The following is a 20,463-nucleotide window of genomic DNA, read 5'->3' as shown; positions in this document are numbered from 1 at the left end:
TACAAGGCATTTTTATTTTGCATTACAAGCTTCTTAGGGAACATGTTATGAAGTTCATATGTTTACAGAGTTCACATAATCCAAGTTACTTTTAGTAATACTTCATTAGTAGTCAGCAGTAGCACATCTCCTTCTGTTCGTGACCCATATTTGTGACGATGGAGCACAGACGGATGACTCACAGGCAAAGTATTAACAATAACCTTATAGAGAAAGTCTTACCAAGAATTCTCCACTTGCACAACTCATCTGTCATGAAAACACTATCACGATTTCATGTAATCACAAAAACCATATGGAAAAGGACTTGTTAAACCAACACTGGCTAAGCCATGGCTCCAATCCCAGACATCCTGCCCCCCACCCCACCCCTTGGTACACTCACCTCCTTAAGTGTTGCTCTTGATTTACACACAAAAGCCAAACAAAGCCAGAGGAACCCATTTGCTAGATCAACCTTGATCTGCACTTAGGGCTCCATCTGTCAAGCACTAACAGCTGTCCACATCCACAGCTGCATTGAAGGGTAAATATCAACTCCCTAAATGCATTACCTCCCCCCCACCCCAGTTTGGCTCACATTTTCTGCTTATGCTAACAGCACATATACAGAAAATCAATTACATGCAGTTAAGCAGTTGATGTACATTGTCATGTAACCTTATTTTCGATATTTAATATTATTCACCTACTCACCTGTTCTTTAAAAACCACTCTTCTCATAAAATCTCAAATGCTGAGAATAAAAACCAATTACAACTGCTCTTATAGCCAATAGTACAGCATGGTAACACCACACCTTTCATCTGTACATGGAAACAGTCCTCTACAGACTTCAAAGAAAATGCTTCTGTGATGCTTTTATGCATTTTGTTAACCCTCCTGACACATTTTAAGGCACCTACTAATTGAGACCTTGTCTCTTTTTTTTCTTTTTGTCTCTTTTTTTTGTTTCCATTGAAACAAAAGTCTTAATCTCCTCTTCTAAAAAGACTTATGAGTTTTCCTCACTACTGCTCACGTATGCAGAAAGGTTGAAAACAGTGGTGCAAGTGTGAAAAATAAGGGAACTCTTATAAATACATTGAGCAGCACAGCTCCTGAGGTTGTTCCTATTTACAGAAGCTGAAAAGTCTGGCACTGACTACCTGATTATTTCCATGATCCAGTATCACGATGGTCACAGACTTTCAAATGAAGAGGGAAACGCAGAGCGCATCGTGCTAGGATACACGCTCATTTCAGCTATGAAGCTTTTGAGGGAAGAGAAGACCACACATGGAAAAGCACTCATCTCCATGACCAACTTAGTAACTTTTACAAAGCTGACGGAGGTTTCTAGATTAAAACAATTATTTCTGCAATTTCCTCAATTACAACAATGCAAAACATCTTGGCACACTTCTAACAAAGGGAACATTTAACAATTCATTACACCAGCAAAAATTAAAGGTTAGACATTTAGAAGTCCTACTGCTTGCTTGCTAACCAAGTTCTTCGTGGATTTTAAGACAGCTAGAAGAAACCTCAATTCAACTGGATCTTCAGTAGATGTAATTCTGGTTCCACTGTGATTGGAAATTCATTGCCCACACTCTACAGGACAGACTTTCACATCAGGCCTGCAGATTCACACAAAAGATGACCTGCCATCTCGTGTTATTTTCTCTTTGTGATGGCACAATAACCCAATACCTGCAGGCTTCCAAACTGAGCCGCTGAAAACTGCAAACTGCTGCATAGCTTCTCAAGTGCTCCCTCTGAAAAATGGCCACACACACTATAATCACGGGATGTATCGGAGCGAAAAGGATGTAAGATCTCACTTTGATACATTTGGTGACAACCCAGCAGCAGTATTTCACCACAGTGCACCCGACCTGCAAATTCAGCCTCTTTCCTTCTCTGATGACTGTCCAGATAACAGCTTATGGGGTTACAGTGTCTCCTAAACACCACTCCGGGACAGAAATCCAACAACACTTTAAAGAGACATCAACCTGTAAATCCAGAAAAGTTAGTACTCAAGTTATATTTTCCAGTAGCAATATCTCACTTTCATCCTAGTGACACTGATTTCCCATACCTTAAAAAAAGCAACTAAACCAGAAAGTCCAATAGCTGTCCTAAACAGTGATTGCCTAAAACATCTCGAAGGGGCAAAGACACACAGTCCTCTTTTTCATATACCAGGCCAGATGTTCTAGGATCCACAAAAAGCTAGTTCTGCCTCTTTCCCTGCAAAATATCACACCATGCTTTCCATATCTAACACTCTGCACCTGTTCTTCGAGCTTCACACAGATCTTAAACCACTTAGAACAGAGGTTCTCATGCAAGCAGTTCCAAACCAATTTGCTAGAAAAGAACGAAGTCTATAATGCACTACTCTCCCTGCAAAAGCATTTCACCTCGTGTCACCTCATGTTGATTCCTCTTGCTGATGTCCTCTTTATGTAGCTACTGATGTCACTGTAGAAACAGATCCTCATAAATCCTTTTAATTCCTGCAGATCCTTTTAAATGTTTCTACGTAGGCAAACAACATTGTACTCATCTCCAGGTGACATATCAAGTCATCTGTTTACCTGATGCTCCAAATCAACTTGCACTTTCGTCCAGAGTTTTTCCAGTCCAGCATGCAAGGTGCCACCATGATGACAGTACAGCAGTCTGCTCAGTAGCAACAATATCCTCAGCATTAAGGTCTGTGGCTTTAATATAGTAATACTTATGTATTAATTAGTAATACTTATGCATTACTATTGCTAATACTTATGTATTACTATCTAATATATTAATACTTGCGTATTAATATAGTAATTCCTTATGTGTCGAATAGGCTGAGGGTGAAAGGGGACAGGGACCACACAGCTTCCTCCAGCAAGAAAGGTATGCAAGAGTTCAGAGAACAAGACGGAACAGGGCAATAAAAGTATCCACGTAACTAGCTATTATTTTGATGCAGTTACTGCTGCCAAGTACTTCTGGACTCTTAACCCATTTACTTCATAGGAGAAATTTACTGGGACATCAAAAAAAAAATCTCTGTGCTCAAAGACAAGATGAAGATACACAATAAAAATACGTTCACATGTCAGGTCCTTGTAAGACTTTAGGCGTGTTGTTGCTCTCCAGAGCAAAGAGTGGTAAAGGGTTCTCAGGGACAGTGTATCGTCACTACCTGTTTAATATTTCATTACATTGGCCAGAATTTTAAAGCAACTGAAAGAGCTATGTGTTTTCCATCATATAGCTCCCTCTTTCAGCTATATTAAGCCACTATATTACTCAACAGTGTTGGGGGCAGTCCTGTTCTTGGAAAAAGTCTGGACAGTTGTTCCAAAAGCACCTTAGTCACTGAAGTCCAGCACAATACAGTGACAGATGTTTCCTGACAGCACTTCAAGTACGTTCTCTATACAGAAAATTGTACATAGAGACCAATTGTCTAACCCAAACAACAGATGTAGTTATAAAGTCTGGTTTGCACAGCAGAGTATCAAAGTATTCAAATTCACTTGCAGTCTGACAATCAAAAAAGAAGAACTGCAAAAACATACCAGAAAACAAGACCATCAGTTTTAGACTACACCCAATTAGGAACCATGTGTTAACCGTACTGCATATGGATACAAACTGTATGGGAAATCAACCCTTTCAAACCATGCAGTATCTTGGCAAAAGTCAGTAGGATAGAAGGGAATCAATCTGCATGGGAAACAGAAGGAAATTCAGCATTAAGTAATCTAACTGAATGTAAGAGAAGGGAAAAAAAAAAATCTCAGCCTTGATGTAAGTATCTTATACTATCATTACCTTATGCTAAGGAAGTCTACAAGCAAATCTCAGTACACACTGGACAATAAAAATTAATTTGTTACCATGACAGTCATTTTGGCAAAAGGTAAGAACTGTGAGGAAAAAAAATAAAGAAAAAAAAATACAAATTACACTCGGAGAGAAGCAGGAGGGAGGTTGTGGAAACTGAGGGGACAGATGGGGAAATGGGCCAACAAGCTTTTAGGATAGGCCTGTGTGATTTCCAACAAAGTAGAGCAGATTAATTGCATAGTGCTGTCTAAGCTCTACTCAACACGGTTTAAATGCATACATTCATTACATCTATGCAAATCAGTAAGAACAGTATTTCTGTAGTAACAATATAGTGTAGCCTTTCATTTGAAAAAATTCCAGTGTTCTTGATTATCTATTTACCATTTATTTGCTACTACTCAAATACAGCTTCTGAGCTCAGCACAGAAAACAGTAATATTAAAGTGTTGGATTACTGTACACCAATTGGGTAAGCACAGAATGAGATTTTCACCAAGGACTTCATAGTGAGAACATGCAGACCTTCAGCAGTCATCCGTATCAGATAAGAGCACTGAAGAGAAAAAAAATCAACTGAATGGAAAGGATTTCCTTTCCTTAAAGCCTAAGAGACATAAGCTGAAGACACACCTTTAATTTTCATCTGTCTAATCCTTGCTGTGCAAGTCTCATTAATTTAAACTCTCTTAATCCCTCTTAAATTTTATGTAATTTGTACCCTCAGCTACAAATACATCTCCCCATACGTAACATAGCCATAAGACAGAAACGAAGATTTTCTCCTGCAATAGATTCTAAAATTGCATTACAATATATTACACACTGGAATGTGTATTCAAGATCTCACTCCTGTTAAGAAGTTATGTTTTAAATAAAATTTAAAAAATCAGTATAAAAAGAGAATGAGTCAATTAAGGTTTCAGCCAGGCTGGTGTCCCTCTAACAATGAGCCAACCATTAATGCGTTCATTGCTCTCTGCAGTTTTCAAGACAAGAGACAGATGGAAAATTTAAAAAAGCACAGAGTAGACTGATCAGAAAAGTTTCAATGCTAGGGTATACCTCTTATGCTAATTACTAACAACAACTCGTAAAATTTAATAAGCAGATTTTTAAATTACAAAACAGGCATAAAATATCTCATTATCACAAGTTCTATGGCTTTCCTTGTTCCTTCACTAGACAAGCTCCTTCAGAGCAGATACAACCAGCACCCCATATCCCCTTTTCTTCGAACAGTGCAGAAAGAGGGCAAAGACAAAATGCAGGAAGCTGCCTGTGGCCAGCACTAGTCTTAGTTGAAACTGGGCAGACCAGCTTTCAATTTCCTTTACCAGATCATGCAACCTCTTCCAAAACCCTGCCAAACACCACTCGTATCCAGACGAATTGCTCCCCAAGCAGCCAGTTCCCTTATCACTGGTTCTGCAGCCACCATCACCAAAACTTTGGTTTGATGGAAGACTCCGCTTGTTAGAGAAGATTGTTCTCCCTCATCACCAACCATGTGTGCTCCCTGGAGACCCACAAGGCCTGAGCAGTACTTGGCCAGCGTTTGCAGAGTATTTGCTGCGTACAGGTTTCACATGGATCTCCATGCCTGTGCTATGAATGAGGCTTTACCTTGCATTTCAGTTCATAAATAGAATCTCCTCCATCACGTAATTGCTGGCACGTGAGAAGGCACAAACCGTAACCGAAGCTCTTGTCAGTCTGTATATAAAGAAGATTTCTCTTCTGAGTAGACACTCTTGTGAAAAATACAGCATAAACAATCCAAGCTCTCCCCACACTACCAGCATTTACAGGCTCTCTCCCTTCCTCTGTCAATTATCTAGCAAAGATGCAAACTGTGTAACTACAGAACTGATTTCCCTCTGTGCTAGAAATAACTCTATCCAAGTACCACTCCATCAGAGGTACTCCGAGCTCTGCACCTACCGGAAAAACAGCTAACAAAACCTCTCCATCCTACTACAGGATAAAACTGAGATCACAGACTGATTTTCCATCTTAAGTAAAGCCTTTTTGCAACAAAACCAGTGTAACACATTGTACTACTGGGCCCACACAACAGCTGTTCTTAACATATTCCAAATTATTTTTCATCCTCTGACACTGTAAATCACATTGCCACCAAAGCTGACACTTTTCCAGGCTCCCTATTGCTGCTGCTCAAGCAACAAACACTGCTCAGCTATAAGCCTGGACCATGAGAAAAACAGATCTTTTGAATGGTTTGAAATACTTGAAGCATTTCAGTAGATAACCTATTTGAAAAACATTGGTAGATCTAAGTGAAAACAGACTCTACAAGGTTCACACAGAAGATCAAGTATGGAGTGCTACTCCTCCAAACCCGCAGTATTTCAGCCCAGCTGCAGCTGATGCCACCCACACAGATAACTAGCATTGTAGAGCATTTACAGCAACTACAACTGGATAGAGCATTTAAAACACTTATATCTGTACTCATACAAAGAGATTTGAGTAGCTGAGATACATGACACCTCATGGAAAAATCAGACAAGTTTTTTACCTCATTCACTTTCACAGTTTTTAGTTTGAATCCACATCTATTTTACTCCAGCGGTGTTACTACAGCATACTGATCCTTTTACAGAAAAGCAACATAAAACTAGCAGAGCCCTTAAGCCAGTGCTTTGAACTGTAAAGCCAAACATAACTGGTCCTTGTGGTGGAACAAACAACTGCAATCAACACTTTTAAAACGCTGTGAAGACGAACACAGAAATTTTTACTCAAGAATAAGGAATACGGCTAGCTGAATAATCTATTTTTCAAGTACAAATTCATTTTGAGAAAAAAGTTAGCTGGCAGCAGCCACAGGTTAGATCCTGAAACCTTACATGAGACCCTAAAAACCTTATGTGAACTTGGCAGTAATTAAGCAGCATATCCAAGACCTCCAGAGCACAGTGCAAGCTTCTGCTTCTGTCCCCACAACATCTCCAACACTTGCTGATACTGGCACTGTTTTGACCAGTGGCTAAGCTGCTGTGCACAGGCATTAGCTAGCTACTAACGAGGGGGACAAAATCCATGGCATAATTAGCTATGAGATCTTAAGTCACCTGGTTTAAATTTCACAAACAGAAGACAGGAGAGGAGCTCTCCTAAGAAACCACAGATTCACAGAAAAACATCAGAAAGGTTGGAAGGTCTCTGGATATGCCACCTAGTCAAATCTCTAGCTCAGATCAGGTCTCATTTCAAAGTTGAAGCAAAGTGCTCAGTGTTTTATCTAATTTAGTTTTGAAATTCCCAAGGACAGAGATTTCACAGAAAGAAAAAAGGGTGGCTCTTTTCTCCAGGAGGAGTTACATTCGTTCCAATAAATCAGATATTACAAGATACAGTAAAAGACTCGTGCATGCATATCCATATTTGTCTCCAATGGAAACGTGGCAGCCTGCCCCTAGGACGATCACCATTTAAACTAACAGATGCTGTCTGCTGCAGCCAACTAACTGGTAGCTCGGGTACACCATTACCTTCAAAGGAAACATAACATCAGAATTTCTTACCTCCGGGCCTGTATACAACATCGTCCTCCGTGATAAACGACGTTATCTCACCGTTGTCTGTTCTCTCATATCGTGACTTCTTCTTGGGTGGTTTCTTTTTGCTTTTCTTTGTGGACTCCTCTGTGGTGGCACTGTTGTTGTCATTGTCCTCATCTTCACTATGGTCACTTTCTGCATAATTCTTGGCACCTCCTTCCAACGTACAGCTCCGTCGAGGACGCGAGTTCTCACTCTCCCTCACTTTGTCTCTCTTGTCTCGCTCCTTATCCCGGTCTCTATCCCTGTCCTTCTCTTTGTCTTTGTCTTTTTCTTTGTCTGCTGTCATGATTCGCCACGTGCCTTCTTCTGTCCTCTCACGGCTGGGCCTCCGTGAAAGGTAGACAGTGAGCCTGGGCTTCAGTCTTCTGAATTTCTCACTCAAATCCAGGAAAAATTCAACCACTCCAATAACCCCAGCGTTTTAAGAAGGCTCTTGAAGGGGTGTGGGGGGTAGGGAGGAGAAAGAGGGGAAAAGCCCATGTTAATATTCAAAATACTTTAAATTTCTGAAAATAAAAAACAAAGAAAACCCCACATCCTAAAGCAATTAAGTATGGAAAACACAAGACAGCAAAATACAAGGTGGTCTTGAAGCATTCTCAGAAATGATAACTTATGAACTGTCTATAAAACATTTGAAGCTATCTCCATCCTCAAAATGATCTCAACTCCTTAAAAAATTCTTTTATTCACTACAGAAGTTTAACAATTTCTCAGTGAGCACTTCTCATCCAAGAAAACGTATCATTTTATACCTTAAGCTGAATAGGAAGCATGCAAAAAAAACAAAAAACGACAAAACAAAATACATGTTGAGGAAGGGACAAGTGCAAGAAAGGAAGAGCCTACAACTTTTTTTTTCCCCTCCCAAAGCAAATGAAAAAGTTTAGTAAATGGCTGTGTTGCTTTACATCTCACCACCACTAACAACGGATGCCCTACAAAGCTGGTACAGAGTAAAGAATGCCATCTGCCACCTCCGGGGCAACCTGTTAGGAAGTCTTCCCCCTACCCTGCTTTTCCAAACACAGAGCTAACCTGTAATCCACAGCTTACACGAATGAATTAACTGAAACCAGACCAAACCACAGCAGTTACAAGTGCACTAACAAGCTCTGCTTTCCCATCTATCAGAATTAGGACCTTTCCTGCTTGTTTTACCAGTACGCAACACACAGAGATGGATTTTCTAACTTAGCACCTTCACACATTCAGTTTCCTGCTGGAGAATAGGAAAAGAAGAGATAACCCTATGTTTTTACTTCCCTGATCATTTAATCAATACAGTTAATATTAAACTGCATCTTTTTTTTTACTTCAATGCAAGTTTACACTTAAAAAAATGGGACTTGCTGTTACAAAAGCATTTGCCAGCTTGGACCTATGGGCCAGTATCCTCAAACCACAAGCACGTGCACAGAACCACTGCTTTCTGCCATGGTTCAGCTCCGGTGGGCAGCTAACACCACACAGCTGCTCACTGACTCCCCTCCAGCACCCTGCAGCTGGGCTCTGGGTTAATTCTCCCTTGAGATACTACCAGCGTCCCTCAAACCAAAGGCAACGAATAATGGTCCTATGCAGTGACATCCTTTCATTCTTCTGACTCAAAATTGACAGTTTCCTTAAAATATCCTTTCTATTGGTCAAATGGAAGTGATCTGGAGTGACAGGTTGCATGATACACCTTTGAGTGACAGCCAGCAGCACACACATCAGAATTTTTGGTACCTTCTCAGAAAAAGCTCTTGTGAATTTGCACCGATTGAAGTATTTCCAAGTGCCTTTTAGTATGGCTCAAGAGCAGCAGCCTGAACATCACAGCTACTACTGAACAACAACAACAACATACCTTTTTCTGTAAATATTGGTAAAAGGATATTTCAAGATACATCCAACATACAAAGGTAAGGTATCTTTTTTCCTAGATCACCAATTCAGGCAGAAGCTGAATTTACCCACACTTAATTCGTAAGTTTCCAGGAAGTTTCTACTCAGTGCAAGTTGAAATTAGTCCACTACATAGAGTGCTATAGCATGAAAGTCAGGGACCTAAGACAACTGAATGTCCATACATTAAGCATCTGAAACCACATTAGAGAAGAAAAAAAGGCTATTTTAGTTTTTAAGAAGTTAGCTGAGAAGTCGGTGATCCTGTGTATTTGAAATTTCTTCACTCTGACATGAATCTCAGACTACAATATTCTTGTCCCTGTTGACTACTACTTCCAGCAATGGAAACAGCCAAAGAGAGACAAATTGCTTTTGCTGATATAATTCAGGCTGTGGCATGAATCTCTCAGGCATTTCCTGAATGAACAGATCATCCAGGTAGGAAATGATTTTATTTCCTTTCCTCCTTATAGCAGCTGCCATCATTCTGACAACACAGAAGAGAAATCCAATGAAACTCCAGTAGAGAAGACTACAATGAACCTGACAATTGCCAGAGAAGCTGCAGATAACAGTGATAGCAATGGCCTACAGGGACTCAACAAGAAATGTCTTGAATTCCTAGAGGCTAGGAAGCAGTAGCAAGCTTGAGGGTTTTTTCTATTGTTGTTGACACAAAACTCTACTTTAGAGAGTAAATAATCTATTCATTTTGAATGAAAACTAATTACTTTCCCAGAGCAATCTAAAAATTACACACAGTGGCATCTCAATCTACGTACAAGAGATATTTATGTGTTCTTTAGAGATCATGAAACTAACAAATACAGGATACACTTAATTTTATTCAACCCTTGAACTAGAACAGCTCTTCCTCATTGATGTTACTGAAAGGAAAAGAAAATGTTGATAACTCACATTTAACAATCCCATGCAGCAGTACCTGCTGCAGAACCTTACAATGTCTTGAAAGCATTTAAGCATTTGTAAAGCTTTGAGACTTCTGAATGAAGGTAAATATGAGCCTTCTATTACTTTAGAATTCATTCACTAAGTTTTCTGCAAGCTTTAGAGGGTAATTGGCTTCCAAAGTTCTCACACATACACACACACAAATTTTCCTACACTAGTGCATCAGTCAGTAAAAATTACAACTTTCTTCCCCTGTTGTTATGACTCTTCTTGGAGGACTGTGCCAAATCTAGTTGGTGCCTTACCAGCTTCACAGCTGAGTGGGTGTCGAAGGGGTCTGCTCCCTATTCTTGAATGCTCAGGGGACTAGTGTGCGGCCCTCCTGGAAGTTAACTTTGCTGAAAGTCTTTTCAAAAACTCTTACGAGTCTCTCCCCAATGAATGATATGCCGCCTCTTACCGGTTGTCTTCCTTATCTCTTTCCCTGGCATTTTGAGTTCATAACACGAATATAGCACTGGAATACTCTGGCAGTAACGGTCATTACGAGTTACATATTTACAGTCCATAGCTCCTGTAAGCCCTTTAAGGGCACGCAGCTAAAAGCATGTTTGTTCCCTTTGAAGTGCTCTCTACTAATCATCCTCCAATGGTTCAAGAATCTCGTGTGCAGAGAAAGCAACAAACAGGCACCAACTTCTTCAGCATCTCTCACTGCTGAGAAATAATCACTTGAATACAGGCAGACAACTCAAGGTGTTGAGCGACCTTTTTTCCCTACTATTTACCTAGCTTGACCTGAGAGAAGAAAAACAAGAGATCACCTATTTCTGAGCCATGCCTTACACCGACTATGCTCACAGCCATCAGTTTTTAAATCACAGTCTATATAATGCTGCATATCAGCACTCTCCCACTGCACATTCCACCTTCACACCGATACGCTCTGACTTGGGATATTATGGCATCATTCTGAAATCCGGGTCGAGGGACTGTCTGACAGATGAGCTATGCAGGATGACAGTTTAGATAAGGCTGTAAGTCTCTCTCTTCAACACAACGTTGATGCTACAAAAAACTTAAAGAAACAAGAAAAAGGGAGTGAAGGAGATTCCTCCCAGAAGCAAAGTAAAGTTTCACAGGGCAAAAAATTACTTCTGCATTTATCAACAGAAAATGACAGACTATTCTGCATGTCTTCAGAGGAGGAACATGTTTCATTTCATTTTACTCAAGAATATTTCAAATATCTTTAAATCTTGCCTCAGAAAGCAGCCAGGTTTACCTGGAAATTGTGAGGATTAAGGGTCTAAGAGGAAAGTGACATTTCACTTGGTTTGTGGTATTCTAATTGGCATAGGACAGGTAGAACAACTACCTACCTGCAAGAGGCCGTAAATTCAGTAAGTACTAAGAACAACATTTTACAGAACAGTCAGCTTTGACTGCAGAGGAGACTGAAAGACCAGAGATAATATTTGGGGTGAATGTATCAGCTCCTATCTCCTACTGAAATGGTTTGGACAATTTCGGCACCACATTCACAACAGTGATCTGAGAAAAGCTTTCTGAGAACACCTGCTTTTAGTTTTATACATAGGCTTCCATAAAAGTAATGTAATTCCAAATAAGCCACAATTTCTCTCCACATTAATTCAAGAGCAGCAACCTAAAATCAATATAGCCTTCGAAAGTTTCAGTACTCCCAATAAGATGTCCCAATCTTAACAGATAAATTAGCTAGACTTTTTATTCTCTCTACTACTGTTTGCTGAGGGATTTAAAAACCAGCAGGAACACTGAAGCTGTCTGCACATTCAATTTGATACAAGGCTGCTAGTTTGGGTCACCTGCTGAAGGGTTCAGCCCTCATTTACCATGTGGTGATGCATAAAACATAGAGAGCCCCTTCAAAATCCTATGCCTCTCTCACCTCTCTCACATACCACACTTCTTAAGGGCTGAGTGGCTTGGTGGCCACTTCAAAACCAGAGAGCAATCAAGATACAGAACTATGCCTACAGTACAAAAATTCAGATTCCAGCCCACTGTATTAAACCATGATGCTTGAACTCCTCTAGCCATTTTAAAAGCTACTTTAATGGCCTCTGTAATCACCACATACGGGAACAATGATCAGACAGTAAATACAAAGCCATATTTTTACTACTTTTTCTCTCAAGTAATTTAGGCTAATGTAAATAATTACTACCATGTAGGTTTGAGTAATGTAGAGTAGTCATCCCATAACACCATTAGAAGAAATAAGACTTTTTAAAACGTTCATACAAGGCAACACAGCTCCCTCACTTTAAAGGGCTGTTAGGGGAGAAAAGGCCCACGGGACCTGTAAAGAGCTGCTATTGTAACAAGAACTATTACCTAGGGAATATAATGTCACTTAGAGCCAAGAAAACACCTGCATTATAAGATTGCTTAACAATATTTAAAAAAGAAAAAAGTTAAACAAAAACTTGTCATGATATACAGCAGATTATTTTGAATAGTTTCTACTTTTATCAGGCATAATGACTTTGTGCTCCTTTCACCAACCGTATCACGTCAGAAATGGACTTGCAGGATAACTATCCAGCCAACAAAGCACAGGTAAGAAAAAAGTGAGATTAGGGTGGAGAACCTAAAACAAAGTCAGTGGCAATCATTCCACCAGCATCACTATCACCACAGACTAGCCCTGGGGCCATCCACACACCAAATAAATTACACTTTCTCCTGATAAATCGTAAAGTATTGTAAAAAAAGTCAAGAAAAAGATGACAGTCTTTCAGAAGCAGAAAGGGTAAACCTTGAAAGTATGCATATGGATTTCTTGACAGGCAAGTCTGGCAAAAAAAAATAAATCTGTAGTATGTTTACTAAAATAGGTGAAATATAAATATTCTCAAACACTGTAAATCCAGACCAGGGAAACACCAACAAAGAAATCAAAGCATAAAGAGAGATTCCTGGTGTACAACAGCAACCAAACTAACAGCAACATTAAAGAATAATAATTCAATGAAATGGAATAATACGCCTATTTTACAACAGTCATACACTCCTTGAAACTAGAGCTATCAAAGTTACTAGTACATCCCATACTTATGTCTTCCTGTGCAGGAAACTTTAAGACATGAATTAGCTTTACATAATACTGAAAAACATTAATTTGTGCGTGTTTATTAGAATGAGACCATTGCTGCTTCGCAGGCAACTGCAAACGTAACTACATCTAGAACTCTACCCAGTTACAACTAATTTCGATTTCCATTCTAAATTTTGTTTTGGCACCTCCATCTCTGCAACATGTTGACAAGTACCTACTCAACTGTCATTCCCTACATGTCTATAGCTATGTTTGTCTCCATTGGATGCTTTATTTTTAAGTGGCTGAACATTCAAGCTGCCATCTCACAATTCTTCCACTCTCTAGAGAGTCTCCAAAATACCTTCATTTAAATCACACAAATGAAAACTAGATCAGGTTATTTTTGGAAAACCCCTCTGAGCTCCAGCAAAAACTCGGGTCTTCAGCCACATTAACTGTTTTACATAACTCCATACAACCAGCTGGGTATCTGAACTACTCAAAATGGAAGAGTAACTGCAGGGTGGGTTCTATGATGAGCTGACTGACCAGACATTGCCACTGAAATGCAGCTATAATTAAAGGGATTTCTCTCTAAAGAACACAGAATCCCAAGAGTTGCAGAGACCATCTACAAAACTAAACATATGCCACTCAAGTGCTCCATAAAATTCCACAACAGTAGAAACAAAGAAATTCTGTTCCTTCAGTCCTGTGACAAAGTGAGAAAAGAATGGTACAATGTTATCAAAATAAGCAGTAGATACTAACAGGGCGTAATTTTTGTTGTCCACCATTTTAAATACTTTTTACGTAAGCATCAAGACAAATGACACTTCTGTCTAGTGAAACAGTCTATTTTCAGACATCGGTCTCATTTTCTCTAAGAAGCAGCTTATTTCGGTTAATGACAGAGCAGACATCAGAATTTTCTTTCCTACAAAGCCTCTCGTCCCAGCACAGAAGCACTGCTGTAATCAGGAGATTAAATGTGTTTATTCATGTGTGAAACGCAGGCTTGATCTCCATCTCATATTATAGACCGTCTACAGCAAATGGTCAGCATATTCTTCATAATTTCGTAATACTTAACAACTATTACATCTCACTTTATTGCATTTACAGAAAACAGTAACAAATACTTCGTATTTAAAGTAATAAAACGTTACTAGTGGAAGTATGACCTTTGATCTTGACTCTTCAGCTATACAAGCAGGTTCTGCTATGAGGCAGCAGGAATATTATTCAAAAAGCAAAACATAGATAATACTGTGTGCAAGAAAGAATAAGCACAAGCACAGAAAGTTGCGAGACAGAGGCATACTGCAAACATAAGTTTGTCTGCAAGCAAACCCACACAAATGCTCATTATCCTCTATATTCATAGAATGGTTTGGGTTGGAAGGGACCTTAAAGATCCTCTAATTCCAACCCCCCTGCCAAGGGCAGAGACACCTTCCACTACACCAGGTTGCTCAAAGCCTCATCCAACCCGGCCTTGAACACTTCCAGGGATGGGGCAGCCACTTCTCTGGGCAACCCGTGCCACTGCCTCATCACCCTCTTGTTAAAGATAACACCCTCATGTTCTTGTTAAAGATTTCAAAGTACATGTTAAAAGGTATTTGCAAAGAGGGCCTATATTTCAAGATATGATCTCTTGTATGACCTTAAGTGATAGAAAACCAAAGCTGTCAATATTGGCATTTGACTTCCCACATATTTTCATCCCAAAAACAGGCTAGGTGTCTTTTAGACACCCATGAATACATCCAACTTGCCCAAGGTCACACTGAGACCCTGGGAGACCTCCAGTAACATGTCTCCAGACTATACTCATAGGACTCTGCAAGAAACAAAGCATACAACCCACCTCCTCCCCTCCCCTTCATCTCCACCACTCAAAAAAAAAACCCACACACAATATACCAAAGAAAATCTACACTGCCTATACACAGATATATCACAGCAAAATTTGTTACTATCCAAAGTTCCTGACTTTATCTTCTTGCCTCTTCAAACAGTAAGGACTTAAATCACTACATAATATTAAGGCAGAATTCTCTTGTTCAATGTGTAATGTTGTGCAACTGTAATACTGTTATTTCATTTTAATCGGAAAGGACCAGCTTACTGCCATACCATCATCAGCTAAGACTGAATGTGTAAGACAATAAATGGCAATAAACAGGTAATTAAGAAGTATTCCATCTCTTGATGTCTTGAGTTTTTAAACATGAAAGAAATCACACAAATCCCACAGATTTGTTTTTCTTGACAAATCACAAGGAAAATTAGAACATTCAGGTTATCTTAACACATAGGATCATAAAGTAGAACAGATTAACAAAAAATCCTTTGTCTATAATAATTTTTAGATTCTCTCCAAGTTATAAAAGCAGTAACATTGGCTCCAACAGCAGCCACTTCTACTACAGCTCTCCTAGTACAACTGAGCCAGTTACAAACAACTCACTGTACACGATAAGCACCTATGACAGTGAGAGAACAGGAAGAATTCACTACTGAAACCAAGATTAGCCTTTATTTTTGAACTTAAAACAGATCACAAGAAGCTTATTTTAATTATATTTATAAGATATCAAAATTTACACGAGCAGGATACTCTTAAGGTTGGCTGACTTTCAAAACTGCTTTTCCACAGTGTTTCCAAGCCTTGGGCTCAGCACTAAATTCAGTATACCCCAGAGAAGCAGTGGTTAGCAGGAACACCTTATGGAACTATGGACTGCATTAAACAAACTGATGACTTAATAACTGAGTATTTTTTTAAAACTTTCATGTACTTTATAATGTATTTTTCTGCTCAGCAGAAACTTTTATTGCTGAGTTCTCATCTGCATTGATTTTAACAGAGTATTTGCTGGAACAACCACCACAGAGCTCACTCCACCCCAGCAAACCACAGCGAGGAAATGACAGCAGCCATGCTCAGTTCCTACAGCTGCCACCAGCTGCAACACGGGAAAGTTCTCAGCAAGCTCATGTAGGCAAAGAAACTGGTTTTAGACCACGTTCAACAGTCCAGGGGACTCACCCACACACTGGTCTCACCAGTTTCCACACTACACATGAATATCAGATTTATTTGCCTCATGGCATCCAATGCAACCTCTCACCGTGCAAGCTTCCCTAAGTTTGTTCCCTTCAGTCTGGTTCACTTTTCTGGAAGTCAGTGAGCTTTCTTTTAAAAAACAACAATAAATGTACACAGTTATCAAAGACAACAGAAAAATTCACCTTCTTTGTAGCCACGCTACTACTCCTGGGCAGCAACCAATTCAACTCCTTAGATTAGATTTTAAGCACTGGTTTTTGAAAAAAGGACCATTCGACAGGTCTCACGGGTGTTCAACGCTGTACGTTATGTTTCAAACTGCAGCCTGTCTGTGCTACAAGAACGACTGCATCAGCAATATGCTGGCCACTGCTAGCGAACCCATTTGAAAGGGACTTCATAACTGGCTGCATCTTTCCTGAGAAGAGGAAAACATTAAGAAATGCTTCAAGTAATTAGCCTGCTTCTAAACCAAACCATGAGGCAGCATTTTAACACTGCATGAAATAACGTCTGACTTTGGTCATGCTTCAGACACTAATATAATTTCTGTTTCCAGTACTCTCAGTAGATACTCTTGACTACTGTACCACTAAAGCAATGGAATCTCATGTACCAGAATGAGGCAAAGTAGTTGTATTAACGAATTTAGGTCTGATCTTGTAAGCTGCTGAGAACAATATTGCAAAATTAGACCATGAGCCATTAAGTGCAGAATAACCGATGCAAACGATTAAGCCCCACATGAAATTTGGTGGCCTCATTCACATTACGACATCCTCTGCCACCAACAGTAACAGTAACTGGGAGATGGCAGAGGTAGTATGGCAAAAGTCTGGTTTTGTGGCCTTGTGCCTTGAGCTCCTTAAATCCAGGACTACTCATCCTTTGTGTACTGAATGATATATCTCACAGAAATAAGAGACCTGACACATTTAAAGAGAAGAACGAGCACATGAAAAAAAGTAAAGGAAAATCTAGCTTTCATAATTACACGGTAATACCCCATGACATACAAATGAAGAATACACAAGCCATGTATCACACTGACAACACCTTCAAAACGGAGGTTATTTTTCCTAAATGAAGCCGAATGAAATTCCTAACTCTATTTTCAAGGTAAAGTTTTAAGGTTAGACACCAGTAACAGCTCTGAAACAACATGAAGAGATTACTAAAACTGTTTGCAGTCGATAGTAGACAAGAGACTAGGCTAACCAGAGCACCACAAACTGTTCATAGCAGTGTTTAATCAATCTGTGACCAAGACACATCTTTTAAGACCTTTATTCCAATAATAATATCAACTAGGATTACCATATTTCACTTGTTCTTTCAAATAAAAACCTGACATGTTTCTTCAGCAACCAGAGGGAGCAAAACAAATTACAGTGTTTATTATAAATATCACGCAATGAAACTTCATCTGTTAAAGCCCACCTTTGAAGATTCTTGTCTATGAAGCTTCCATCACTTGCTGCACAGGAGCATTCACCAGCTAAGCAAGCAGGAGTTTAGAAGGGTGTCATGTCACAAAGTTTTTCCCTGAAACACTAACCTAATAATGAGTTGACTTAAGAGCAACTTTCAAAATACTAAAGAAAATTCACCAAGTGCCAGTTACCCAAGCAACTGGGACCTAATTAAACCTACCCAACACTTCAGGGATTAGCCTGTGTTCTCCTAGAGCCCTGTAGCCTCTCCCAAGAGATAATACATACAGCTACTGTGAGATTTATTACTTGCTGACTAGTTCTCAACATACGCTGAATTATGATCTGGCCTGTGAATCGGAACAAACTTTGGTGTAAGTGACATTTCAAAACAATTCCGCAACTATTTTTTATTCTGAACATGAAATAAATTTTTATGTAGAGCATTTTAGTATCAAATGCCATTGATAGGGCAAAGAACGAACAAGATAAATTCCTGTGGAAGGATATTTATCAAGCACTCAGCCCAAAAGCAAAGTAAAAACTTTTTCATGATTTTTTCACTAGTTCTGTGCATATTATTTCTTTGTCCAGTACTTCCTGATGGGTATAACTTCACTCACACTACTTAGAGTTTAAAAAAACTCCCACAAAGTAACAGCCTTTTTGGAGAAGGGGATGAGGGCAGAAACAAACCAAAACCCAAAAGAATAACACCATCCTCCTCAAACAAGGTAAAAACCACACTAAGAGTTCGGGGGTGGGGGGGAAGAAAATATAAATCTCTATTTAATTCTAGACACACAAAAAAAATACCAAACCACCACCCCACCAAAACTCCTCAGCAACATACAACTGCTGTTTTTCTCACATATTAAGACCTATGCTTCAAAACAAAAATAAATTGAAGTCACATGCACAATTTAGGCTGTAAGAGGCAAGAAAAGTTTCAAACATGACCTAAAGATAATAATGGGGAAAGTTTCTATTATGCCTCATCTATCCACATACTTACAGATAAGACTAACCACTTGTTTTTCTGCTTAAGAAGAACAGTTAATAGACTTTACAACTTCCACAGAAGCAAACCCAAAACAAACTTAAGCTGCTGGTGTATTGCAAATGTTCAAATTGCATTAAAAAGTAAATTTTGAAGGAAACCCCACCAGTGCTTATGCAGCATGTCTGGCCTGGTTAAAGTTTCCTTGAACTCCAAAATACCCAGAACAGTAATGCAAAAAACAACACTGCAGAACCACACACAGTTTAATATTTTCAACAGGGATTTCAGCTGCATCAGCTGCCATTAGGAACCTTACTAAGGATGTAGGAAAACACAGAACATAGCCTTCTGTGTGGTGTACAGCAGAATAACTGAAGCATCGTTCTGAAGCAGCCTGGTAAAAGACTTGATTTTTCAGCTATGAAAAAGCCTATGACAGAAACCTACCACACCAGTTTAGCTTGAAGTCATGGCATTGTACTAGCACTGGAGAGTCTGTCTGCACCATTCCAACAAAGCTCATACAGGTTGGCATGTGCAGAGATGCTGTCACACCTCCATTATGCGCAGCCTCCACTTCTGCCACCCCAGAGGCCTTTGCACTGAAATCCAGCCCAGATGCTGATGCCACCACCGCCACCATGCCAAGATGAACACGGCAGCTGGTAACCCCCAGCCGAGCTCATGGAACCAAACAGCTGAGGCTGGCAGCCTCTCAGAGCTCCCTCATGAGACCCACATCATCTTCACACCACACATCATCGCACGGGTTTCGGAGTCAAGAATGACCTCAGGATTTTATTAACCTGACAACCAATGCTTATAATTTATCTCCAACAACAACTGGAGCTGAGAGATGTGTACTGAGCAAAGATTTTGCTGTCAGAAGTTTTGTAATGCTCCTGAAATCCTAAACCACTGTTGAACTCCCACATGACTGTAAGAGAACAAGATAGTTAAATTTACCTTTGGCATCTCGGATACCACAGTGCGTCCTCAGAAGAAAAGCACTCAGCCAAAAGCATGGATCCAATAAAACTTTATGCCAAAATATAACTTTATACAGCAGCATTTGTTAAAAAAAGTCAGACTCTAAAGTTCAGCATGTACATCTTTAGCTTCATTCTAATTTATATTACTGACTCCATGCTTTAAAAATCCACAAGAATTGCTTTTACCAACTACATGGAGCTCATACGTTTTCTAGGGCAAACTTCAGACAATCAGTCCCTCAAATCCAGACTCTGACGCTCACGTACCAGCAGACAAAAGTGACATGACACAAGAAGTTACCACTTGCACTTGTTCACCCTCATTATCACCCTGCTGAAAGAAAACCCACAGCAATCCCTGTAATCGGGGCGTGCTGCTAAAACCCAGTACATCAGCCATGGCCTCACGAGCAGCCAAGCCATCCTTCCAGCAGGGAGGGCACTTCTCAAGGAACACAGGCAAAACAAACAATTCCAAGGCAAACCATTCCTGGTTGTGATTTAGAGACCACAGCTATACTTATTTTTCACACTAGCAATATTTTAGTCACAAACTGTATCGCTCAAGGCCACAGATCTCATTTGTGCACAAAGTCAAGTTAGGCTAAAACTTATTGGTAATTTTTTTTTTTTTAAATC

General features: G+C 39.6%; 1 protein-coding gene across 1 annotated transcript in view; it reads right to left on the bottom strand.

The window, feature by feature from the left end:
- Window positions 1-7,710, bottom strand: part of RERE (arginine-glutamic acid dipeptide repeats) — a 169,728-nt gene extending 162,018 nt beyond the window's left edge. Inside the window, exon 1 of the mRNA XM_086625526.1 lies at window positions 7,386-7,710. Coding sequence (XP_086481652.1) covers window positions 7,386-7,710 — 325 coding nt within the window. The remainder of the gene's footprint in view (window positions 1-7,385) is intronic.
- Window positions 7,711-20,463: the final 12,753 nt, after the last annotated feature.

The sequence above is a fragment of the Tauraco erythrolophus genome, chromosome 23 (genome assembly GCF_009769465.1).
Source record: "Tauraco erythrolophus isolate bTauEry1 chromosome 23, bTauEry1.pri, whole genome shotgun sequence".
In the NCBI taxonomy this organism is placed as follows: Eukaryota; Metazoa; Chordata; class Aves; order Musophagiformes; family Musophagidae; genus Tauraco; species Tauraco erythrolophus.
The sequence above is the reverse complement of the archived record's forward strand: the minus strand, read 5'-3'. Positions and strand labels throughout refer to the sequence as shown.